We start from the raw sequence: 27,595 nt of genomic DNA on the forward strand, positions 1-27,595 counted from the left end.
ACCAGTCAGTAAACATTTCCACTGTCAATTTATAGGTTTGACAAAGTTTTAGATGATTTGTTGCATTTTCGCAAACTTCCAAGAAAGTAGAGGCGCTGCTGTGCCTTCTTTGTAATGGCACTTAAATGCTGAATGCAGGACAGATCCTCTGAAATGATAATGCTAAGGAATTTAAAGTTACTGACCCTTTCCACTCTGATCCCCTCTGAAGTTAGCTCTCATCCTCTTCCTCTCCAAAGAGTTCTATATGTCACTCAAGCTTCCCTCAACTTGTATGCTCTCTTATCCAAACAGCATTCTGGTAAATCTCTGCACCCTCTCCTCTGCTTCTACATCCTTCCTACAATGAGGCAACCAGAAGTGAACACAATATTCTGAGTGTGTTCTAGCCAGTGTTTTATGGAGTTGCAACATTATCTCGTGGCTCTTGAATTAAATTACCCATCTAATGTTGGCCAACACACCATATGCCTTCTTAACTACCCTATCAACTTGCATGGCTACTTTGAGGAATTTATTTATATGGACCCTCCATTCCAACACTCTGTTCAGAATCCTACCAGTAACCCTGCATTCTGCCTTCAAATTCAATTTTCTAAAGTGAATTATTTCACACTTTTCTAGGTTAAACTCTATCTGCCACTTCTCAGCCCTTCTCTGCATCCTGTCAGTGTCCTGTTGTTGTGAAGTTTGTTATTTTGCAGCAGCAGTACAGTGCAATACATAAAAATTACTATAAATTGCAAACATATAGAAAAATAAATAATGTTAAAAAAAGAACAAAATGGTGAAGTAGTGTTCATAGAAGGTTCAGAAACCTGATGGCAGTGAGGAAGAAGCTGTTCCTAAAATATTGAGTGTGGCTTCAAGCTCCTGTATCTCCTCATTGATGGAGAAGGCGGCTTGTCCAGGGATGGTGAGGGTCCTCCATGATGGATGCCGCCTTCCTCAGGCAGCACTTTTGAAGATGTCTGGATGGGGAGGCTGGTGCCCATGATAGAACTGGCAGAGATTATAACTCTCTGCAGCTTCTTTACAATCTTGTGCAGCAGCCCTTCCATTACCAGATGGTGCAATGCTCTCCACGGTACATCTGTAGAAGGTTGCCAGAGTCTATGGTGGTACACCAAATCTCCTTAAAATCCTAATAGAATAGAGCTGCTCGTGCACTTTCATCATGTGCATTAATATGTTGGGCTCAGCATAGATCTACAGAGATGTTGTCAACCAGGAACTTGAAGCTGTTCACCCTTTCCATTGCTGATCCCTTGATGAGAACTCAGATTCAGATTCAGTGTGTTCTGCTGTGTGTTCTCCCGATTTCCCCTTCCTGAAGACCACAATCAATTCCTTGGTCTTACTGATGTTAAGCTATCACCAACCACCCCCCCCCACCCCACACACACCTCTCCTCCCCACCGTCTTAGATACCGAGGATGGAGAGCATCTGTTTTGTACATCTCAAGTCATAAAAATCATGCATGTTTCGATGAGAGTGTCAAGGCATGGAAATAGGCCTTTCTGACTATCAAGCACCTGCTTTTACATTAATCCTACCCTACCTTGTTCTAAATTCTAGTGAATAAGGGCTTAGCACACTTATTTTCTCCAATATGACTGACTTATTAACCTAGAACATGTGGTGAATTTTTTACTATACTCCCACTACAGCAAGTATAATATTTTTCCAGTAAGGAGACCAAAATTACACATATGCACTTGTAATAAAACATTTTATTCTTGTATTCAAATCCTCTAGCAATAAATGTCAACATTCTATTTGCCTTTCTGACTGCCTACTGGGTTTCAGTGACACATGTATGCCAAGCAAGTGAATTTGGACATCAATAATTCCTAGTTTCTCCATTTAAAAACTACACAGAATTTCTGTTTTGCTTTATGCTTCTTCTGTCCAGTAAGAGAGAGGATGAGAGCAGAGGTATGGGAAATCGATTAAATCAACAGTAGAGAAGCCATGGTTCATTGTTGAAGAAGGTACGACAGAAATGGAAAGCTGGGAAAATTGCCTTACTAACATATTTTATCTGGTTATCCAACTCTTTCACACTTCAATCTCAAAAATAAAACAATACTTCATTTTTCTAGTGTTTCTATCAAAGTGGGCAAAGGCTCACTCACATTTTCCGTTATATTATTTGGCACAGTGGTACAGCTAGATCTACCTACCTCAGAGCCTCAGTGACTCAGTGTCTGTGTGGAGTTCACTTTCTCCAGGTAATTCTTGAGTCATCCAGCTCTCTCCAATATTTCAACAGCAGGAAGGAGAAGCATCCCTGCATCCTCACAATCCAAAGTGCCACCCATCTGGTGAGTTTATTGGCCATTGGCAATTGTCCCTGGTGTGTAGCTGAGTGGCGGAATCCAGGATCAACTGATGCGAATTTGGGGAGAATAGAATGATTAAGGATCAGTGTAAATGGGTGTTAGATGGTTGGTATGGATTTGGTGGGCCAAGGGCATGTTTCTATACAGTACAATTCTACATTGGGTCCGCCATGTCATTGGCTAGTTATTGATTGATTCATTGAGATACAGCGTGGAATACGCCCTTTCAGCTTTTGAGTCACGCTGCCAGCAATCTTCTGATTTAATCCTGCTCTAATCACAGGACAATTTACAATGACCAATTAACCTACAAACTCATATGTCTTTGGAGGGTGGGAGGGAACCGGAGCACCCGGAGGAAACCCACGCAGTCATGGGGAGAATGTACAAACTCCTTACAGGCAGCAGCAGGAATTGAACTGAGATCACCTGTACTATAAAGTGCTGTGCTAACCATTACACTACCATGCCACCTGAGACTGTCCATATTCTTACAAAGCCTCCCTGCATCCTCACAATCTGAAGTGCTACCCAGCTTCGTATCATAAGCAAACTTGAATATATCACATATGACCCCTCATCCAAATCTTTGCTCTTGAATCTGAACGACTAAGCCCTGGTGCCAATCTCAACGTCATAGGTTCCCGACCCAAAAATGACTCATTTATTCTTACTCTCTGTTTTATGTCTATTAACTATTCTCCAGTACAATTCCACATGTTCTAATTTTGTTTAGTACCTCAGTGTGTGGCCTCAAATTGAAGAACTTCTGGAAGGTCTAAAGGTCTAAATAAAGTATTCCCCATTTCCATTCTGTTAGTTACGACCTATAAAAACTCAACATATTACTTAAATGTGAGTCCCTTTTCAAAATACCCTGTTGACTGCCAAATCTATTACTATCTTCACAGTACTCTACTACCTTTACCTTAATAATAGAATTTATTTCTACTAGTGAAGTCAAGCTAACTGATTAAAAGTTCCATTTCCTCTCTTCTTTTCTTACATAGCAGGACTATATTTGCTACTTTCCAATCATTAGGAACCAAGTACGCCACCATGTTGATAATGGTAAATAAAATGGGTTTTCAGGACAATTGCATAGTTTAATGGCCAACATAGCTGATGTACATATTCTAATTTGTTTAATTAACAGAATTTAAATCCCTCTACTATTGTAATACAATGCAAAGTGTTGTGCAAAATCCTTTGATTCTATATCTTTGATTACTTACTGTATTTACAGCTCTAAGAAGTCTTTGTAAGGACATAAATATTCAACTTTTATTCTGTCATCTGCAGAGTAAATAAACAAAGTCAAAGTTGTTAACCATATTAGAGTACCACAAAAGATTCTGTTTGAGCTCAAAGTGAGAATTATTTATAATGTACAAAAATATAGTTTTCTGACCTGTACCTTATCTTACACTGTACATTAACATAAGGTAAACCAGAATGCAAAGGTCAAATGCCAGCCTCTAGAAACCAGTTTGTTAATTATGAAATATTGCATTAATTAAACAATACTCATTTTAGAGGATAGATTTTCAAGATTTTGTGATTTTTGTTGTCCATGAGTAAAATAAACTACCAAGCAAAGTGCAAATGAAGCACTTCTATTTAGATCTGACACGGATATGATGGCTGATGATGTCAAAATTCAGCAATGAAGGTGTGACAAATAAAATAAGCATTGTTTTTCACCAGAACATATATTTGGAAGAGATCAGTGGAAGAGGATCAATTTTGTAGAGGAGAGTACGGTAAAGCTTCTAAAGGATTGTGATGACGCTGAATCCTGTGTAGTAGCTGCTGGGCCACAGGAACAAACTCAGATTCCCAGCAAACTTTGTGATGTTCTATAAGTTGTTCATCTGAAACACTCATGTTTACATCCAAGGCAATTTCTTCATCTAGGAAATACAAGAAAGAGGTTGGTAGTTATTTACAGAGAATTTAAAATCTAAATCAAAATTAATATTATATCAGACAATCAACTGGGGAGACAATTATATTGACAATTAACAAAGGAAGAAGGAAAAATGCCAAAGGGTCCATTTTCCATGTTAGCAAACATGTCTAATAGTAACAATGGAATTCTTCAAAGTATTTCCTAACTCCTAGGTTTCATGATTTGCAAATGATCAAATACCAATTAAAAAAAAATTTAAGCTAAAATGGTAATTTAGTTGCAACCTTAAAAATGTCATAACAGATTTCTAAATTCATGATGAGCTTTTTTTTCATTTTTATGAGATCTACCTTTATTGGAATTGTTTTCATTCTTTTTTGAGCTTAAAACTGACTGTAAAAGCTTTTATAGATATGTAAAAAGAAAAAGATTGGTCAAGACAAATGTAGGTCCCTTACAGTCAGAAACAGGTGAATTGATCATAGGGAACAAGGACATGGCGGACCAATTGAATAACTACTTTGGTTCTGTCTTCACTAAGGAGGACATAAATAATCTTCCGGAAATAGTAGGGAACCGAGGGTCCAGTGAGATGGAGGAACTGAGGGAAATACATGTTAGTAAGGAAGTGGTGTTAGGTAAATTGAAGGGATTAAAGGCAGATAAATCCCCAGGGCCAGATGGTCTGCATCCCAGAGTGCTTAAGGAAGTAGCCCAAGAAATAGTGGATGCATTAGTGATAATTTTCCAAAACTCCTTAGATTCTGGATTAGTTCCTGAGGATTGGAGGGTGGCTAATGTAACCCCACTTTTTAAAAAAGGAGGGAGAGAAAAACCGGGGAATTATAGACCGGTTAGTCTGATATCGGTGGTGGGGAAAATGCTAGAGTCGGTTATCAAAGATGTGATAACAGCACATTTGGAAAGAGGTGAAATCATCGGACAAAGTCAGCATGGATTTGTGAAAGGAAAATCATGTCTGACGAATCTTATAGAATTTTTTGAAGACGTAAATAGTAGAGTGGATAGGGGAGAGCCAGTGGATGTGGTATATTTAGATTTTCAAAAGGCTTTTGACAAGGTCCCACACAGGAGATTAGTGTGCAAACTTAAAGCACACGGTATTGGGGGTATGGTATTGATGTGGGGAGGGAATTGGTTGGCAGACAGGAAGCAAAGAGTGGGAGTAAACGGGACCTTTTCAGAATGGCAGGCAGTGACTAGTGGGGTACCACAAGGCTCAGTGCTGGGACCCCAGTTGTTTACAATATATATTAATGATTTAGACGAGGGAATTAAATGCAGCATCTCCAAGTTTGCGGATGACATGAAGCTGGTGTTAGCTGTGAGGAGGATGCTAAGAGGATGCAGGTTGACTTGGATAGGTTAGGTGAGTGGGCAAATTCATGGCAGATGCAATTTAATGTGGATAAATGTGAGGTTATCCACTTTGGTTGCAAGAACAGGAAAACAGATTATTATCTGAACGGTGGCTGATTAGGAAAAGGGGAGGTGCAATGAGACCTGGGTGTCATTGTACACCAGTCATTGAAGGTGGGCATGCAGGTACAGCAGGCGGTGAAAAAGGTAAATGGTATGTTGGCATTCATAGCAAAAGGATTTGAGTACAGGAGCAGGGAGGTTCTACTGCACTTGGTGAGACCGCACCTAGAGTATTGTGTGCAGTTTTGGTCCCCTAATCTGAGGAAAAACATTCTTGCCATAGAGGGAGTACAAAGAAGGTTCACCAGATTAATTCCTGGGATGGCAGGAGTTTCATATGAAGAAAGGCTGGATCGACTAGGCTTATACTCACTGGAATTTAGAAGACTGAGGGGGGATCTTATTGAAACATATAAAATTCTAAAGGGATTGGACAGGCTAGATGCAGGAAGATTGTTTCCGATGTTGGGGAAATCCAGAACGAGGGGTCACGGTTTAAGGATAAAGGGGAAGCCTTTTAGGACCGAGATGAGGAAAAACTTCTTCACACAGAGAGTGGTGAATCTGTGGAATTCTCTGCCACAGGAAACAGCTGAGGCCGGTTCATTGGCTATATTTAAGAGGAAGTTAGATATGGCCCTTGTGGCTAAAGGGATCAGGGGGTATGGAGAGAAAGCAGGTACAGGGCTCTGAGTTGGATGATCAGCCATGAGCATACTGAATGGCGGCGCAAGTTCAAAGGGCCGAATGGCCTACTCCTGCACCTATTTTCTATGTTTCTATGTTTAAACATTATTGTACTATAAGAATATTGCAAACTCCAATTAATTTCAGCAAAACATAAGACAATCTATATCAGCCTTTATCAACCTTTTAGTTCTGAAGGAGACCTTGAAATAATTTTCAAGTCTCGGGGAAACCCCTACATAAAAATTCTTATATCTACAGCTCATGATATATTAGCATGATCTGTAAGTTGTAGATATAATAATGCAAAAGTAATTGTCAATACTCTTTTGAGTAGAGAATTAATTTTAGACAGCCTTTCTTGAGAAAAAACAAATTGTTAAGCTTAGCTTACCTTTCTTGAAATTAATCTTTTTCTTCTCCTTTCAGAAATTTAAAAAACTCATAAATCAAACAATAAATTTCTGTTAAATAACTGGCTTAAGCCAAAATGGGATTTAATCTTTCTAAAGGTAGGCTCGGTAGATAAAATTTAAATAAAGATTGTAAATTGATTTTAATCAATGCTATTTACAACATGAATAATAATGTTACTAAAAACCATAACCCAAAGTAATATGAATGAAAATATAGCCTAAGACACAATTTTATACAAGACTTTGAAAAAACATGTTCTTACTAATTGACATGATCAGGCTCAAATATAGGCCTGGCATGTGAAACCTGTGCTTGTTTTTTGCTACACAAAACTCAATTTTGGGTCGAAGTTGAGATAAGCATACACAGATTTCTCCTTCAACTGAAATGAGAAGATCCCCATCCTTGCTCTTGATGCTTGATAAACAAGAAAAAGCTTGCTCACACATGTAAGAAATTGAAAACTGCAACAAAATGTTCATTGCTTTCCTATGAATGGCAGGATACTCTTCATTCAATGAAATCTAGAACTTGTCCAGGGACAGGTCAGTAAATCTCATCTTGAGTGCACGATCAGAGTGCAGCTCACGAAGTTCTTACTCTTCTCTCACAGTCAAGTTCTCAGGCTGATCAGAAGATTCAGAGAAAGGGTCCCTCACCCAGTCATACCCTTGTGTTGAACAAGAGGAAAACTACTGTTCAATTTTGTTCTACAGTTTTTCCAGGTGGTTTTCAATAAGATTTGAGACTTTCTGATCTTTCTTCACTCTTAAGCCCAAGCAGCAGTAGGAACATTTCAAGATTTCCTTTCACAATAGATTCAGTTTCCTTTTAAATCCAAGAATTTTGTCAAAACATTTTCTCCAGGGCCTTGCAGAGACTTGTTCAACTGGCTCATATGATGAAAAATGTCTGCTAAGTAGACTAATTCTGCAGCCATTCTTCATCTTCAAAGCAATCAGCAAAATCTGGCCTACTATTTTATTGAAAGTACTCCTGCCATTCACCTTTCAGACCAAACACCCTGTTGAGAACTCTTCCTCTGCTAAGCCACTGGATTTCTGTATGTAGAGGAGATTGGTGTTCTCTTTGTCCAGGTTTTTTGTTTTTTTAAACATTCTCAAGTGAACTGGTCCTCATTTAAAAGAGTTAACCATGTTTGTAGCATCATCCAGAACCTTTTTCATTTCATCTCCAAGAGTTTTTGACATTAGCACCTCTCTGTGAAGAAAGCACTGTGTTGTGACAACGTCAGGATTTTCTTTTTTTAACAAGAGAAATTAAACCTCTCGTGGACCCAACCATTGATGGGGCACCATCAGTACAGATGCCAACACAGTTTCCAGATATGAAGACAAAACATTAAATATATCTTGGCATTTGCTTGTCTCTGGCAGCTCTTTGCAACAGAAAAAAAATTCTTGAATTTCACCATCATTTACAAATCTGACAAGTACTACAACATGACATTTATTGGTGAAATCTGTTGACTCATTAACCCGGATAGAGAAGCTGTTGTTTCTCAGTTCATCACACAAAACCTCTTCAGCACCATGTGACAGGCCAACTTATCGCAATGAGAGTGGCCACTTTCTCGCCTGAACAAAAACAATGTAAGAGTGCCTTCTGGAGTTACTATATGAGGGTGTCTGTGCTCTTCTCTCACACACAGAGGACGTGCTATAGGCTGCAGTCACAGTTTACCAAGGCTGCAAGGGCTTTCAGGTTAATGGGCAGTCTGAAGAAAACAATGACCCTCCATCAGAAGCCCCCTCACTGTGTTTACAACCCATCTCGGATCACATTTGACAACCACCCTCTCACCATGATTGAGCAGTTCACCTACCCGGGCAGTCATCTCCAACGATGCTACAGTGGTAAGGGACATTGACAATTGACTTGCTAGAGGTAGCAGTGCCTTTGGGCGCCTCCAGAAACGTGTGTGGAAGTACAACGAGCTGCATCCATCCACAAAAATCCAGGTGTACAGGGCTGCTGCTGTCACAACACTGTTAGACAAATTTCACGTCACATGCCAGTGATAATAAACCTGATTCTGATTCTGATTCTGATTCTGAAGCCTCTGTCTTGTACCGCAAACAAACCCGGTTGCTCAAGCACTTTCATCAGCACTGCCTCTGCTTCATGATGGTTATCAGCTGGCAGGATTGTATCTCCAACGATGAGGTCCTGGAGAAGGCTCAACTTCCAAGCACTGGAGCCACCTTGCTGCTCAGGTAGCTTTGCTGGCCCAGCTACATGTCTCACATGGACAACCCCAGGTTTCCAAAAGCAGTACTCTACGGAGAACTCTCTCAGGGCAACAGAGATCATGGTGCCCTGCACAAGAGTTACAAATACCAACTTAAGCAGCAGCTCTCTCAGGCAAATATCAAGGTCAATGAGTGGCAGCGGCCAGCTTGTGACAGAGACCGCTGGAGAAAGCTGATCCACGGGGCAGACAAGAATTTCTAGGAATCCAGAAAAGCAACCGCTGAAGAGAAGAGGAGACGCAGGAAGGATCCTACTATCCCAGCTGTCCCCGTGTCCCTACTGTTCCAGAGTACGCAGATCCAGAATTGGCCTCTATAGGCACCAGTGATCATGTCGTCGCTCCTGAGAACTCTTCTTCCCTCCTGACTTTTGCAAGCGAAGAACCAGCCATTGTCATCATTGAATGTGAAACCTTTTCAATTTCTTATACCGCATCTTCTCCTAGCATTTTACCCACTACTATTTTACATGCTGGCATTATTAGGTTCTCACCAACTGTGTGAGTATTCCTTTTCTGGTTAATAAATTCTGCTGCTAAGTAGCTTAATTCCTGTACCGTTTTACGGACTTTGACTTCATTAACAAAAGATTTATTCTGTTTGGTTTGAAGATTCCATTTAAAATAACCAGCACTTTTATGTGTCATTTGGCTGTAGTTAAACGTCTTTTCAATTTTGTTGGAGTTATTACTGCATGTGTAGGTTATTTGCTGCAGACTGGGCACAATGGAATAGGACAACTTGGATCAACCAGTCCATGGAAAATATATTTGATAAGTAGCTTTCATTATAAATACTAACTTTTTTGTGTGCCTTATTACACTAGTGCAGTGAAATGACTCAGAAGATTGCAATTCAAAAATCACCACAATGGACCATCAGATATGTCTGTAAAGCACAGGGGTTAATAAAATATAAAAATGGGCGAGTCCATTCAATGTTCAGAAACCGCACTTCACGCTCCTCATCATCCTACCATCTTCCTTTTCATGCAATACAGCGCTCACCAACTATCAGCCTACTGTCCTCCCCTTTGAGCAATACAGTTCTCACCAATGGCCTCACTTATTTCATGTCAAACACTGAGAATGGATTCAACCAAATAAACACAGTCCTACTGCGTACTACCATAGTGGGCTGAGAGACCTCTAACGAGACTGTTAACGGGGCTGTTGGTCACTGCCCATCACTGTGAGCACTAACATTGTGCATTGTGTTAAGTTCAAAAGATGATGTTTATTTTTTTAATCATGATCTCTCATGGAATCCCAGTTAAGAAACCCAGATCTAAATAGTTAAAATGCAACCAAAATCAACTACTATTTCATAATTTGCACACCAGAATTTACTTTGATTTCTTATGTATGTGCAGTTTTTAGCATATGGCCATTACAGACATGTTAGTAGTGTTTCTTTTAAACTTAGAAGACATTTAGCCATAACATTTCACTGACAGTAAGTCTCACAAATGCTCATTCTGCAGGAAAATCAGTATCTCCTGTTTAAATTCCAGGGAAAACTGGAACTAGTACCTAGAATAACAACAGCATTCATCCAAAAATAACATTAATTTTAGTAATGCAAATATATTAGTCTTACTCAAATAAATGATTAAACAGAAAATTCACTTGCAGTCCTTTACAAAGACCCAATGTAGTTTTTCACTTCTGAAATTCAATTTCATTAACTGCCACATTCCTTTTTACCAAAATGAACCATCTCACATTTGTTCTATTAAACTTTAGACAACCTGGAAGCAATTTGTCTGTTATGTTTCAGTGCGCTTCTCCACATCGCTAAATTTTCCACTTTTGCATAATCTGCATATAGTGTCCCGTTTTTGAGCTCAAACCACGTATGTGAATGTATAAAAACACCCATTTCTGTGAAAAATCGCTTTATACTTTCTGATATCAAGGAAGATTTCTTGAATCCTTAGCCACCTTTAAATCCATTCCTACACCACACTCCAATTCTACATACCATCACTCTGTCATGAAAGTCTGATGTGGTGGGTCATGTTAAGATGAGCAAATTCAGGAATCCTAATGTTGATTAGAAGGGAAGGCTTCAAGACCCTGTGGCACTAGCCCTGCACACCTGTTTAGGGTAAATGGTTTCATATCGACTGGACCACAGCCAGCATCCTTGAGCTGTTTGCTGGTTGGGTTAGGATATATTTGAGCTAAATTGGTAGGGAAATTAGTACCAGTATGTTGCAGGAAGAAAATCAAGTTCAAAGTAAATTGATTATCAAAGTTCGTATATGTCAACTTATACAACCCTGAGATTCACAGTAAATATAAAGAAACACAACTAAACTAAATTAATTAAAACTGCACACAAAAATGAACAGCAACCATTATGCAAAAGACAACAAACTGCCCAAATACAAAAAAGAAAGGAACGAAATAGTAATAGTAAATAAATAGAGATAACATGAGTTGTCGAGTCCTTGAAAGTGAGTCAATAGGTTGTGGAATCAGTTCTGTGTTGGGGTGAGTGAAGTTATCTGTCTGGTTCAGGAGCCTGATGAGAGGTAATAACTGTTCTTGAACCTGGTGGTGTGTAACCTAAAGCTCTTGCATCTCCTTTCTTATGGCAGAGGCAAAAAGAAAGCACAGCCTGGATGGTGGGGTCCTTGAAGATGGACGCTGCTTTCCTGTGACAGCGCTTCATGTCAATGTGCTGAAAGGTGGGGAGGGCTTTACCTTTGATGGACTGGGCCATATCTACTACTCTTTGCAGGTGTTTCTGTTCATGGGTAATGGTATTTCCATACCAGGTCATGATGCAACCAGTCAGAATACTCTCCACTGTGTGCCAATAGAGGTTTGCCATATTTTTAGATGATATGCCAAATCTTCGCAAACTTCAACGAAAGTAGAGCTAGTGCAATTTCTTCTTCATAATGGCACTTACTTGCTGGTTGCAGAACACATCCTCTGGAATGATAAGGGTGAGGCATTTAAAGTTACTGACCCTTCCGCCTCTGATGCCTTGATGTGGACTGGCTCATGGTCCGTTTTATGAAAGGGTATATGAGAAATGGAAAATCCTCTTAAATCAGTTTATAATGAGCCTGCTGAGACTACTTGGGCTGGTTCTAATTAGATCTGTCAGTGTTCACTACTGGCTTCTTGGGAAGAAGTGGAAGAATACCCAGAACATTTAGACAGCCCAGGCATCACACAGAAAATGATGAAGGAACTCAGCAGGTCAGGCGGCATCAATGGAAAAGAGTCAACAGTTGATGTTTCGGGCCAAGACCCTTCAACAGGACTGAAAGAAGCTATGAGAAGTCAGAGCTAGAAGGAGGGGGGAAGTACATGGTAGGAGTGATTGGTGAAACCAGGAGAGGGGGAGGGGTGAAGTAAAGAGCTGGAAGTCGATTGATGAAAGAGGTGAAGGAATCTGATAGGAGAGGACAGAAGATCATGGAAGAAAGGGAAGATGGAGGAGTACCAGAGCAGGGTGACAGGCAGGTAAGGAGATAAGGTGAGACAGGGAAACTGGAATGAGGGAATGGGATGAGTGAAGGGGCGAATAATTACTGGAAATTTGAGAAATCGATGTTAATGCCATCAGGTTGGAGGCTATCCATACGGAATATAGGGTGTTACTCCTCCAACCTGAGTTTGGCCTCATCATGGCAGTAGAGGAGGCCATGGACTGATGTCAGAATGGAAATGGAAGTGGATTTGAAATGGCTGGCCATTGGAAGATCCCGCTTTTTCTGACTGACGGAATGTAGGTGCTCGGCGAAGCAGTCTCCCGATCTACGTCGAGTCTCACTGATATACACTAGTTAGTCAGATTGGAGGACAGTTTAAGATATCAGCTTTGGGTACTGAGTATATGTAAGAAAGCAACAAGAGCCACGACAGGCAAAAATGTTTTTCAATTTGGTACGTATTTTAATTGTACATTTCATACCTAGATATGTGGAAAGGAGCTGCAATAGTTCTCCAGTCTCCTCTTCTCCAAAGCACACCGCAGCATTGACAATTTTCTCACTATAGTTCCAAAATGTTTTGCAAACCAGACTCGCCAATTGCCAGTCATTAGGCCCAAAGTCTCTTAAGCAGTCAATTAACCTGTAGTCAAAAAAGTACGGTGTATTAAAACAAGGATGTTGTTGAATGGTTAACACCAATTGCCATCTTGTTTATAAGATTTGATAATTTGCAGATTTAATCCTGACGTTAAAATTTAGCTCATAAGCAGTAAATTGAGATTATTCAACTTACTTTTTAATCCCTCCATCCTGCTTTAAAATGGGACGTTTGCTTGCATCAATTGTAAGGTTTACAAGTACTCCACAAGCAGCAAAACAGACATCTTGGTGCTTCGCATCCAGTAGCGTGATCATAAATTGATCCACTGAAATGTAAAATAATTTTAGTAAAATATTTGTATATTCTTGTAATAGTTACTAATATCAAACAGGTAAGAATGTACCTCCCAACTATGTAAAACAGTACTAAGTAAAAGCTTATTCTATCAGCAATTTAACATTTCCAAAATACTTCATATTCATTGATCTACATTAAGTCTTTTTCTAAGAACGTGCAGCAGATAATTTACATACTATGACATATCAAATCAGAAGCATTCTGACAATTTTGATGCTTCAAAGAAGTCCCCTTCATTTAAGCTAAGCAACATATCTTTCTGTTCTTTTCTCTCTCATGTACTTACTCATCCCTTCAATACACTTGTACTGTTTGTTTTAACAGCTCTATAGTGCAATGGCAAGTTCCACATTCTAGCCAGTCTCTGGAGAGAACAAACATTTTTAATATTGTCAATTTTGACATGCAAGCAAATGTCTCATCTGATAGTAGAGACTCAAAGTATAGCTTTTCATTACACAGTCATTGTACAGATCAAGGTGCTCAGGCACTGATGGGTCTTGAACTCGTGACCTATCTCAGAACAAGAGTCCTAGCATCTGTCAAGTTGGCTTTTCAAATAAACCTTGGAGAAAGTCTATTCTGTACCAGTTAAGTTATATGAATTGGGAACTTCTCTAATCTCAACTAATCCTCCATCTTTATCAGTGACGTTGCAATTCTGTATTAAAAAAATCAGAGTTGTTATTCCAACTGAAATCTCATTACATATTTATTGAGACGGCTCATTTAAAAAAATGATCAAAAATTACTTGCAGCTGCATTAATTTAACACTTTAAGTACCAAATGTCCAAAATTGTGAACAAGGATGGAATATCCCTTCTCCTACTGTAAGGTACAAAGTGAATTCAGCTTGGGCATTTCTGACCCTCTCTGGTGAGTGACTTAAATGAAGGTCATAATAAGACATAAATTGAAAGGTGTACAAAGTTGGTTACATTTCAAAGAAAAGAGGATAAAAATGAAGAATTAATAAATGAAGTTGTGGCTAATTTTAAGCACATTGTTATTGCAAATTAACCCACTATTACTTGGCATATTGTTGTGCTATCCATCATCTGGCATGCACAATTCAGACTTTCAACAGTTATTCAGGGTTGTTTAACGTAATTTCCAGGACACAAGTGTAAAAGAGAACAAAATAATTGTTTCTATAAATCCAAAGCAGCACAAAAGAACCACAACAAAATAACAAACATAATAATAAAAAACATAATAAATATAAGTACACCAGACTGCTTATATACATAGATTGACTGTATGTCCATTAAGTGACACTTGGCATATGAGCGTCTGTACACAAGGTGACTGACAGGAAGGTAGTTCTAGCACAGATGCTGTGCAGCCTCCTCCCTGATGGGAGTGGGACAAACAGTCCATGAGCAGGGTAGGTGAAATCCTTCCTGATGTTACTTGCCCTTTTCTGAAACCTTTCTGTATATATGACCTTGACGGCAGGTAGGCTGGTGCCAGTAATGCAGTGGGTAGTTTGACTATCCATTGAAGGGTCTTCCTGTGGAGATGTTGCTGAGCTTTCCTGATTGTGTAGGTTGTGTTCTGGAACCATGAGAGATTGTGCAAGATGTACACTCCCAGTGGTTTGAACTGCTTGTAGTTTCTACTGCTATACCACCGATATTAAGAGTGGTGTGAGTGGTGCTAGTTTTCCTGAAGTTGATACCATTCTCCTTTGTCTTGTTGACATTGTGGAAGAGGTTTAAAACTTGGCTGAGTGGTGTAACAACAACAGGCTCTCACTCAATGTCATTAAAACCAAGGAACTGATTGTAGACCTCAGGAGAGGGAAATCAGAGGTCCATAGCCAGTAATCATTGGAGGATCAGAAGAGGGAGGGTCAGTAACTTTAAATTCTTGCGTGTCACTACCTCAGAGGCCTGGTACTGGACCCATCATATAAATATTATTGTGAAGAAAGCACGATAGCAACTCTACTTCCTTAGGAGTCTGCGGAGGTTTGATCACGTAATTGACAACCTTGGCAAGCTTCTATCGATGTGTGGTGAAAAGTGTGCTGACTGGCTGCATTATGGCCTGGTATGGGAACACAAATATCTTTGAGTGGAAAATCCTGCAAAAGGTAGTGGATTCAGCCCAGTACGTCACAGTAAAACCCTCCCAACCATTGAGCACATCTACATGAAACATTGTCGTAGAAAAGCAGTATCCATCATCAAAGATCCTCACCACCCAAGCCATGGGCTTTCCTTACTGCTGCCATCAGATAGAAGGTACAAGTGCCTCATGACTCACACACCATAAGACCATAAGATATATGAGCAGAAGCAGGCCATGTGGCCCATCGAGTCTGCTCTGCCAATCAATCATGGCTGATCCAATTCTTCCAGTCATCCCAACTCCCCTGCCTTCTCCCCATACCCTTTGATGCCCTGGCTAATCAAGAACCTGTCTATCTCTGCCGTAGATACACCCAGTGACTTGGCCTCCACAGCCACTTGTGGCAACAAATTCCACAGATTTACCACCCTCTGACTAAAGTAATTTCTCCACATCTCTGTTCTAAATGGATGTCCTTCAATCCTGAAGTTGTGCCAGGTTCAAAAACAGTTATGAACCCCTAACCATCAGGCTCTTGAACAAAAGGGGATAGCTACACTCAAGAACTCTGTTATATTGTTATTTCACGCTCATTATTGCTAGTTATTTATATCTGCATTTGCACAATTTATTTACAGTTTACAATTCCTGATGTTTACAGTTTCTGTTCTGTAGATTTGCTAAGTATGCCCGCAGAAACAGAATCTCGGGGTTGTATGTGGTGACATGTAGGTACTCTGAACTTTCATTTGAACTTTGATTGCCTGAGTGTTTGGCCGTGCAGTTTATGTGTGAAGAGAGTGTACAGCAATGGGCTCAGCACATAGCTCTGGGTGCACCTGTGTTGATGAAATTTAATCTATCACCCAAAGACAGATCATCTGAAATACTATCTGAACTCGTTGGAACTCCATGAATATTTTATTATTCAAGTGCACAAATTCTCTATGGTACAAAAGCTGATGACATATAGTTGCATTCTGCAGATGCTTGGCTTCTTCTGTCTCCAACCACCTTAACAAATCCCAATTTGTGAACAAAAATAAATAACTCTATCAAAGATATGGGGAAATACTGCTCTATGTTGTGTGAATCACAATGATTTTCATTTTACACAAAACATACAAAAGATCTTGAAAATCAAAACGGCACGTACTGCGATTGAAACCTTTAAGGATTGCAAAGGAAATGCCGATTATCTAACATCTCATGTGACATCCGGGTAAAACTCTCCCAAGCATCTTCCTTTTCTCTTGTTTGTAGTTAAAATTAAGCATCAGTTTTCAAATCAAATTTTAGTAAAAGTCAAAATCGATATTTATGCAAACGAAGAAACTCAATCAATTAACAGGAATCAGGCTGAACGTAATGGAAATAACCTATTTTTAACAATGGACATTTCACTTGCATTATGTCTAAGTAATCTGACTGTAATGTATTCTCTTATTACCATTTTTCTCTACAATGAAGTCACGAATCTCCTTAGACCGAGAGAGATTTCCAAACACCCGGGCACCTTCCAAAATTGCATCCATACTTTTACCCAACAGAAGCTTCATCATCACTAAAGGGAGATAAATTAAGATCTGGATTATGGATAAAATGACACTGCAAAACTGATCTATCAGAAATAAAAACAGAAAAAAAAGCTGGAAATACTCAACAGTCAGGCAGTATCTGTAAAGCGAGAAAGGTCACTGACCCAAAATAGGAAATCTGTTTCTCTGTTCATAGGGTCTGCCTGACCTATTGAGTACTTAGAACATAGAACAGTACAGTACCGAAACAGGCCTTTCAGCCCACAATGTTGTGCTGAACTAATTAAATAAGTAATCAAATGCCTAACTAAACTAATCCTTTCTGCCTACACAATGTCCATATTCCTCCATTCTAATATCTAATAGCCTCTTAAATGCTCCCATGATGCAGCAGACATATAGACTTGATGATTTGTAGCAACAACCTATCATTTCCTGTTACTGGGCACACCACTACAAATGTTTATGGGGCCTTCATAATGTTCCTTTCCCTTAACCACTATGAATCTAAGCAAAATGCTTTCTAAATCTAGAGATTAGCGTGGTAAACTGGACAAAGGAGAGAATGAATACAACATACTGTTAACAGAACTGATTAGGCAACTGCTTTGAGCTTGAGTGAATCATTTGCTAAAGGCTAAAATGAAAACAGAGTGTATGACATAGATAACAAAAAGATCCCAAACTGAATGATAAACCCTTGTGGATGGTTTCTGATTTGAATGCAACTGACACTCACAGCTGTTTATCCTGATATGTTTTCTCTGGCTACAATACAAATTTTAATGATTAGGTGAAGGATCAAATGGATATGCAATAGTCAATGATACTAGCCATTAAGATTCAGTCAGCTCCTCTTAATTCAATTACATTTTGGTCCAAGAAACTGAACGAGCCATAATTTGAAATCAGCAATATTAGTTAAGTGGAGAAGTAAGGACATACTGTTGAATTATCAGATGATTTAAATGACATGCCCTTTAATTCTGACAGACTACACAACAATATACATAGAAGGACACGAGTGGGGAGCACAACAGTAATACACGTACATTCAGCTAAGTGCAGCTGTCTGGCCCTGACAGCAGAATTCTTCACTTGATAGTAAGACAGATTGTTAATTGTTGCTGCAGCATTCATCATCAGCTCTTCGCATTCATCAACCTCGTTCGATTCTAGTTGAAACAAAAGAGAAAAATAAGCTTATCAGTTGGGTTGGCAATTGAGAAATAGCTTCGACTTCTAACTCCAACAGACGTAAAATTTGGATGCCTTGAGTGCACAGGATGCAGAATTTTTACTTGTGCTACAAGGTGGAGAGCAACAACTGCACAGTGACTCATTTATGGAGGTTAGAAAGCAATTTCAAAAACTTAACACGTAGCTCCTGTCAGCAAGTCACAGATATAGCTGATCCAAGGATCATTTAACTGAATACAGGTTGAATACCCCTTATCTGAAGTGCTTGGGGCTGGAAGTGTTTCAGATTTCAGATATTGGAATATATAATGAAATAGCTTGGGGTTGCCATCATTTCAGACTCTGAATTTATGTGTTACCGGTAAGCAGTCTTGGCCTTACACTTGTTCATCACACACATGTGAACAGTAAAAGTTATTACATACCATTAATATAATGAAAATATCATGTATGCAGGGTAACAAAAGCAGCATCGGGAGAATACCTGAATCAGCTGTTGAACAACAACAAACAATGACAGGTTTTCAGTCTCTGCCTACAATGCCATGTTTTGATTAAAAGGTACAATGTATTTGTATTTGACTTTTTTTTTAGGTTTTATGTAAGGTATAAAAACAATCAGCATTGTAGACTTGTTCTGCTGTTAGATTTTCATCAGCGACGATCTTAGTAAATTCATCAATGAATTTCTCTGCTGCTTCATGATCAGCAGAGAAATTTAAAAATATGTTGTGCCTTTAATTAAATCCCTGCAACCTGCCTACTGAATATTCATCCAGATAGATCTTTGTTTATTTCATTTTCAGCATACCTCTAAGTGACACATGTTCACTTCGATGCTGATGAATAGACTCTTTCGATAGATGGTCGAGATAATTCATTTTTTGCTTTATGCAGTGTTTTTCTATTTTGCATTCACTTCTGTTCATTATGTACATGAGGTGACTTCTTAGAACTTTTTGTGGAACACAGAGACCTGTGCATCACTTAACACCTTGTTAAATTTTCCACTTGTGGCTCAAAAACGAACTTTGGATTTCGGAAGTTTTTGGATTTTGGAGTTTCAGATAAGAGTACTCAAGTTGTATATATAATTAAATTCATACTGTGAATGAAATTTCCAGTCATCCCTGCAAAGGTTTGAGTGGGAATAAACCCATCATTCCCAGGTTGGCAGGTTGTTCAGGTCCCAGCTGTTCTGTCGATAATTTGGTTAAGAGAACCAAATGTCACATTTTGAAATTTGCTAATAATACAAAGGAGGAGATACTGTAGCCTAAGGATAAGGACTGTTAGGATGGGAAACAGCTTCTTCTCCCAGGCCATGAGGCTACTGAACTCACTGCTACCAGACAGATCTCATCAAATATGAAGCACCAATAGCCTTCTACTGTTTACATTTTAAACTTGTACTGTAATTGCGCCTTGAGCTAAACATCAGTCTTTTAGAATATATTGTATTATTTGTTATTTTATTTGTGGCAATATTACTTTGTGTTGTGTGTGAGTTTTATGTACTGCATTTTGCGCCTTGGTCTGGAGGAATGTTTTGTTTGTCGGTGTACATATACAGGTATATGGCTGAATGTCAATAAACTTGAAATTATAAGAGGATATTTTTAAGCTGAGTTAGTGACAAAAACATGGCAGTTGTGATATAGCACAGAAAATATGAAGTTATCCACTTTGGGTTCTTAAAATAGAAAGGTAGAATATTTTTTAAATAGTAAAGAGAATGGATAATGCTAATATTCAAAGCACCTGTTGATGTTCTACATAAAGCCAACATGCAGTGATTAGAATAGAAAGCGACATGTTGACCTATATTTCATGAGGATTTTGTACATGAATAAAGAAGTCTTATTGCAAATAATTAAGGCCTTAGTAAGACCACACCTGGAGTAAAATATACAGTTTTGGTTTTCTTACTTTCTTCATTTAGAGGTTGGTGAATCATTTAGAACAGGTCAATGATTTTTTTTTGGATATTGAGAGGAATCAAGAGAAATTGAAATAGTAAAAGAAAATTGAGATAGGAGATCAGCCATGTTGCATGGTAGAGCAGATTTAAAGATCAATACAAGAAGGCCAAAGCCTCTATAAACTCTTGCTCCTATATCTTATGTTGTAAAGTCATATTCGTATAACATGCAAACAGGCCATTGGGCCCACCACTTCCACCCATCTGTGTTAATCTCTTCCTTTAGCATTTGGCCTACCATACCGAGGCAATTCGTGTCTAGACACTTTTATTATGCTTATGTTCTCAAGCTCAAACTGTGTCAAAATGGAGAAATATATAAAAAAGTAACAACTAGACAAAGTCTGTAGCCTCTCAATAACTCTTCCATTTAAAACAGGACCATTGACATGGAATGAAACTAGCATAAATGAAATAAGTTGCACAGGTCAATTTCACTTGGAAAGAACTATAATTTATATAATACATTCTCAGAACATGGCTCCACAAACTGCAATAATAAGAAAATTAACAGCTTTGTTTTGACAGTCTTAGCTAAGAATTGCAGCTGTGGAAACGCATTGAACTGTCAACCCATTTGTAGCATTAATAATCAACCCATTCAACTTAGCAGAATACTATGTTGCACAATATGACACAAGGTTAATACAGAACATAATTTCAACATGGTATTTGAATGGTAGGTTGATTGGCTCCTGTAAGTTGTTCCTAGTGTATATATTAGAATCTGGGAGAAGCTTATGGCAGTATGGTGAGAATAAAATGGGATTAGTGTAGGAATAGTGTAAATGGGTGTAATTGGTGTGGGCACTATAGGTTGAAGGGCTTCTTATGTGCTGTATAATTCTATGACTCTATAAACATGAACAGTGCCATGAAACATTTGATAGTTTTATACCAGAATGAGAAGCAAAGCAACAATCACATTCATACACATCTCTGGTACAGATTTATCAATGTTTAAAATTGCAGGTCCAGATTTCAGTTTTACAATGTTTTACCCACACTGCATCAAAACCAACTTAGCTAATTACATTTCTTCAAGTATTCTTGAAATATAAAAACTTTTAACAAATGCATGATAGTCAAAAAAGTGGTCAGATGTTTAGAACAGATAATATATCCACACTACATCTGTGAGTTGCTTGCACAAGACTGCATATTTTTCAGTGCAAATATGAATGTGGTTAGCAGATGGAAACTACAACTTTCAGTTTAGGTTAGGGGTGAATAAGGCTATCACTAAGGATAAATGAATGTTTCTCATTTTTTAACCATTTTCATCACTTCTGATTGGGGTCATTGACCAAAAATGTTAACTTTGTTTCTCTATCCATGGACGCTGCCTGACTATTGGGTATTTCCAGCACTTCATTTGATTTTGGTCTTCCAGCATCTGCATTTTTTTGCTTTCCAATAATAAATGTTTCTCTCATTCTGGCTTATCAGCAGCTTCAGAAAATCCAAACAAATAGAATTGTAATAAAGATCATCTGTTCTATTTCGATAAGTACCCAAAAGTTTAAAAAAATGTTGTACATCTGTGGGAAAATGGCGGGCTAGTTGTTATAACTTTAGGGTAGATTACCAGTTAATTGCTTAATTTCCAAGAAATGAAATATGATCTTGATCAGCTCTAAATCTAATTAACCACCTTTGCACTATACAACATGTTTCACTTCCATTAACAATAGGAAATCCTAAGATAACTCTTGTTACACCAAGTTCAATGGAGCAGCACTTTAATCTGGATTGTTATGAACATAAATGATCAAGCTTTGTTTTTTTTAAAAATAGTTATTCATATATAGACATTAAAAGATTGAAAACTGACCTAATACTTTAATTAGTAGTTCCATGCAGGTTTGGTTTCTAGATAATGCAGAGCCAACCTTGTTGTTTATGGATAGATTAGCAATCACTCTTATCAACTTTATTAGGACGTCTTCCACCTCCAAAAGTTTCTGGTTTTTAGATTCAATTATTCCATTTTTGCTCTGCATCTTTGGTGAAGTAAGTTTTATTTGAACAGTTAATTCATGATACATTTGGAACAAAGTCAGTAACGTTTCCACGCTGTACTCCAGTCTGTACAACTCCTCTCTTGCTTTATTGTTCTTTGCAGTCATATTTCCCAAAATAAAGACAACACGGACTACTAAATCCTAGGAAGTGAAAAAACACATTATGTTGACATGAACTCTAGCAGCTTTGCTATAAAATACTGAATTTAATTTTGCACACTGTTAAAATCAAGCGAACCCTGTAGCAAGCCTTTTATTTAATTTTATTTTCAGAACTTTGAGATGCCCCGAAGCACTCTATAGTCAATTAAGTAAATGGAGGTGTAGCCATAAGGGTGATATTTTCTTTCATATTTGGTCCTGATGTAAAATGAGGCCATTCACCCCACTGAGTCTATGCTGAGTTTATTCTATTTTGAAAGGAATACTCAAAACCTTCAATTCTCAGGAATTTTATTAAGAAGCCAGGCTTTATTCAGGACAATTTTAGAGAGAAAGAGAAAAGAATAAGGACAAATGTCTTTAATATATCCCAAACCACTTTATGTCAGTTTTACTTTGCAGTAATTGCCAAGGTGATAGAAACAGCAAATGAAATGAATCAGATTTTGTTGGTGCTGATTAAGGCACAGATTGAAAATCTCCAGTTCTTCTTCAAATTAGCTCCTTTATTTTAAGCAGAAGAAGTTGCTGTATTTTAGTCTAACGTCTTATGCCTGGAAAGAATTATATCACAGCCAAGCCTAGATGATATGAGCAGTTTTGGACTGAATCCATGACCTTCTGATTCAGAAACGAGTTGAATCAGCTGAGTCAAGCTGAAATTATTAACCAGTTAGTTCACTGCTATCAAGTAATAAAAGGATCTTGTATTTGGATTTTCCATCTATCTAAGGTTGGATGTGAAGTAATAGCATGAACAAATTCCCTTGGCTTGATCAAAATTGAAGGAATTATGTAATTTAGTAGGAGTACAATGAGTAGTAATCCTGACATTTTATAAATAACTACATGTTATACCTTATTTGAAAGTTATTTAAACTATCATTTCAATTCTTCCACATTGGAAGAATATAAAATATCAAACAAAAAAACTGAAAAGACAATGGATAAAAGACATGTTAAAATGTATACATGTTAATATATAACATGTGAAACACAAGAAAAGCTAAAACAATACTGGTTCTATTTAACCATGCCCAGTTCTGTTGTAGAGACATATCCAAATGAGGCATAATTCTGTTTAGTAGGATTTCATAAATTTTGGCATTAAAGGGATGGTGAATATTAACATCTGCTTCTAGTTAGGTTTTGATTATAATATACATGGTAGGTTCCCACCTGCAGTGCAACTTTAATTAAAATTTATTTAACGCAACAACTATTTATAGATTCTCTGAAGATCTATCCTGAACCCAACATATTGATGCAATTACAAAGAAAGCACAACAGCGGTTATAGTTCATTAGGAGTTTAAGGAGATTTAGAAAGTTTCTGAAGATGTACTGTAGAGAGCATTCTAACTGGATGCATCACAGCCTGGTGTAGAAAGGCCACTACACAGGATCGGAGAAAGCTGCTCTAAGTTGCAAGCTCAGCCAGCTCTATCACAGGTACTAGCCTCCCCAGCATCGAGGGCACCTTCAAAACGCAGTGCCTCAAAGAAGTGGCATCTATCATTAAAGACTCCCATAACCCAGGACTACCCCCTTCCCATTGCTACTATTGAGGAGCAGGTACAGGAGCCTGAAGACACTCTTACTGCTTTAGGAACAGCTTCTTCCCCTTCACCATCAGTTTTCTGAATGGACAATGAACCCATGTATTCTACCTCACTTTTCTTTGCTCCCTTTTTGCACTACTTATTTAACATATGACATATATATATTTAAAAATAAACACACACATTTCTGAATGTAATTTATACTTTTTTTCCATTGTGTATTGCACTGTACCGCTGTCACAAAACAACAAATTTCATGACAGTGATATTAAACCGGATTCTGATTCCAATGGGTTTATGGAGCATTTTAATTTAAGGGTGAGCCAGAAATATTATTAAAAAAAACAAAAGTCATAGAAATAACTAGTAAGAAAGCCTAAAAATGGATTTACATTTTTGCAGGTCTTGTTTCAACTGCCCTAGAGGAGACATGTACCAGTGTCATTTGCTCCAATACAAAAAGCACCACAGGGTATTAATTTAGTGTACAGTATCCATAGGGGCTAGATACAAGAATGTTAGATGTGGTCCCACTTGGAGAACCATTAAGACTGGCCATGGCATCAAAGATTACAGGGAGAAGGTCAGGGTGCAGGGCTGAGGAGAGGGGAGATAAAGGAGCAGTCGTGACTGAATGGCAGAGCAGAAACAATGGGCCAGAAGGCATAATCCTGCTCCTGTTTCTTACAGTCTAAGATATTTCAAAAATATGCAATCTGATGAAAAGATCTTCATGCTTGGCAGCTGTATAACACAATGCAGCTGTAGGATGCACTATCAGTGACATTAATGAGCTCCTACATGTCTTCACCATGTCACTACATATTCTACGCTGGTAGATTGTTAGTTGTGGGTGGTGGTGGGGGTGTGGTTGTTCAGGGATCAACTCATTTTCTGACAAGTCAGACTATAAAAGGAGATGATAAATACATACAGGAGGATAGCTTGTAACTGTCATGCAACTGATATCTCCTATGGAGGAAGTACTTCGGGGAGTAGAACAAGATAAATCTTAAGGCCTCCCTTTAGCTGACAGTGACCTCGTGCTTCTCTTGTTATCTTCCTTAACTCAACACAGACATACACTTAGCTGGAACAGCCTGAAGGGCTGCTTAAAGTAAGCTGCCAGATTTTTGTGTGCTTCACAATTCACATTCACTATAAAATCCATTTCATTGAATTGCTTAGTGTACAAAAATGTAGTAGCTGAAATGAAAAGTAGGAAATTCTGCAGTTTGAATAAGTGCAGGAGACAGCATATGTACAATAGTATCCAATGATCTGCAATGCCTTCTGGCAACACTAGCGGAAATTTTCACTGTGCGTGCATACCTTTCACAGTCATTTGAAACCTGCATCAGCATTACTTAAAGAGGCTGAACTTGAGAAAGTCCCAGCCTGTAAAGTCCAATGCTGGGAATCCACAACAAAGTTGAAGTATTTAAACGTTTAACTCTTGACACAAATTTTCATCAGTCTTCAATAAAAGTCTGTAGCAAATCCTACAACCTTTGACTAATCTACTATCCAGACCTCCCATAGATCTGCTGATCCCCCATCAAGTTCAGCCAAGTCATACCTACCCCACAATGATCTGCCAACATCCCACTCCCTTAACTACCAATGCACAAATTGTCTGCCTTTCCCACCCAACTACCCACACAGAGATCTCATCCTCCACCCACCCCTGAGTATTGATCCATCAGCCATCCAGATCAACTTCTCTGCTACCAATCCAACAGTTATAGAGCAAATTCCTTCACTACTACAATTATGAAAACTTCAGTCAGAAAACCCTGTTTATGCACTGTATTTAGTTTTTTGTTTAATCAAGTCATCCTAAAGTGAAGTGCTTTTTATTTCCTTTACTTTTGTTCCGGCATCTTGAGTGAGTTGCATAATGTTAGCACAGGTTTAATACACTTTGTGGAGTCTCGCTTAGATTTTGATTTGCAGTTCAGGGAGAGTTTGTAGAGATGTCTCATATGGTTCAAAATACTGACTTATCTGAAGCACTGATAATTTTGTTGACTGAGTGTGAAGCCTGATATCTCTGTCTTTTTTTTAAACCAGAAATCACAGCAAGATTGGAACATAGTGTTTAGAATATAGTATAGGAATATCTTTAACATCAAAGTTACACAGTGTGTTCCCTGTTCTTCCAAGACAGCAATATTGATATTGGTATTGATATAGATTATTATTGTTACATATACTAAGATTCAGTCAAAGCTCTGGTTTCAAAAGATACAGTTAATACTGGAAGATCATTTCAGTTTGCCTGGGAACTTATGCATAGCATTGAAGGGATAGGGACATACAATGACTTCAAGAACATGCATGCATTGTTTTAGATTTGATCCAATTAACAATTTATTCTTCTCTGCTCCGTATGAGGGTATATCATGATTTCAGATTTCCAAGTCACACGTTGCCTTGTATTATTCCTATAATTTGGGTTCCTGACACCTAATATTCATTGTAACATGGCCAAAATAAGGTAGATAATCTCTTTCTACAAATACATATTGATATCCATTTCCTAATTTACAAACCCTACATTGCGTAACACGAGAATAATGTCTCTTACAACCATTAATGCACACTGCTCCCTTTGTGATTGGCCCTCTAGGCCCAGCATATCCAATATAAAGCTATACATCTTTACACAATTAGTCCTCTGTTGTTTATGCTCATAGAATTTTATCACTCATACAAAAAAAATGTAATGGTGCTTCGCACAGTTTCCCAAAGAAATGTGTTTCTTAACAACCTGACTTAACCTTCAATAACAGTCTAATAGCTACCTGTCAATTAAATCCCAGAAATGTCCCAAAACATGTTGTTATATTATCAAAACACAAAATGCTGGCAGAACTCAGCAGGTCACCTCCTCCCATAGATGCTGTCTGACCTGCTGAGTTCTGCCAGCATTTTGTGTTTTTATTTATTTCCAGCATCTGCAGATTCACTCATGTTGTTATATTATCACTATTGTTAAACCAGCAGCTTTTTATCAAGGTTCATCCGTTTCCCCATTTAATATTCCTTCCTGTAGCATGCACAGTTGGCACAGTAGAGGGTTAACACCTCTGCCCAGAGACATTGGGAGCATTTCAAGCAAAGGAGTTCTAATTCAATATTATATTAAAAATATTTACATCAATTGTTGACTTTTACCAACTTGCATGAAGCCTATCCTGGGGACCTAAAATCAAATACAACTTTTTCAATCAGTACTAACATCTTTAATCAGTCAAATCTTCTTGCCTACAAAGTCTCAGTGTGGGAGGAGCCGATCCAAAATAAAACTAGCTCAGACTTGCAGAAACCAAATTAGACTGTGCTGAGATCTCCATTCAAATTCAAACAAACCAGACCCCTTTATTTCAACTGGATGAAAAAAAACAATTTCCTACTGTAATCAAATTAAAACACCTTTATACAGAATTGCAGCCAGTCACAGTTGCTAAGTTTTGACTTGAAGGCCTGATTTTATGTTCAACTCTAATCATCTCCATTCCACTGGCAAGCAATTATTACCATTCTTTAGTCTCAA

General features: G+C 38.2%; 1 protein-coding gene across 3 annotated transcripts in view; it reads right to left on the reverse strand.

The window, feature by feature from the left end:
* Nucleotides 1-1,721: 1,721 nt before the first annotated feature.
* Nucleotides 1,722-27,595, reverse strand: part of armc2 (armadillo repeat containing 2) — a 109,896-nt gene continuing 84,022 nt past the window's right edge. For 2 of the 3 annotated variants that reach the window (XM_059982986.1, XM_059982984.1), the window contains exons 13-18: nt 22,124-22,454; nt 18,161-18,283; nt 17,021-17,134; nt 13,329-13,461; nt 13,015-13,175; nt 1,722-4,259 (exon numbers count right to left, since the gene is read on the reverse strand). In XM_059982986.1, the coding sequence (XP_059838969.1) occupies nt 4,087-4,259; nt 13,015-13,175; nt 13,329-13,461; nt 17,021-17,134; nt 18,161-18,283; nt 22,124-22,454 (1,035 nt within the window). In that variant the 3' untranslated portion in view covers nt 1,722-4,086. The remainder of the gene's footprint in view (nt 4,260-13,014; nt 13,176-13,328; nt 13,462-17,020; nt 17,135-18,160; nt 18,284-22,123; nt 22,455-27,595) is intronic. The other variant, XM_059982987.1, reaches the window with a different exon arrangement.

This window comes from Hypanus sabinus, chromosome 10, assembly GCF_030144855.1.
Source record: "Hypanus sabinus isolate sHypSab1 chromosome 10, sHypSab1.hap1, whole genome shotgun sequence".
In the NCBI taxonomy this organism is placed as follows: Eukaryota; Metazoa; Chordata; class Chondrichthyes; order Myliobatiformes; family Dasyatidae; genus Hypanus; species Hypanus sabinus.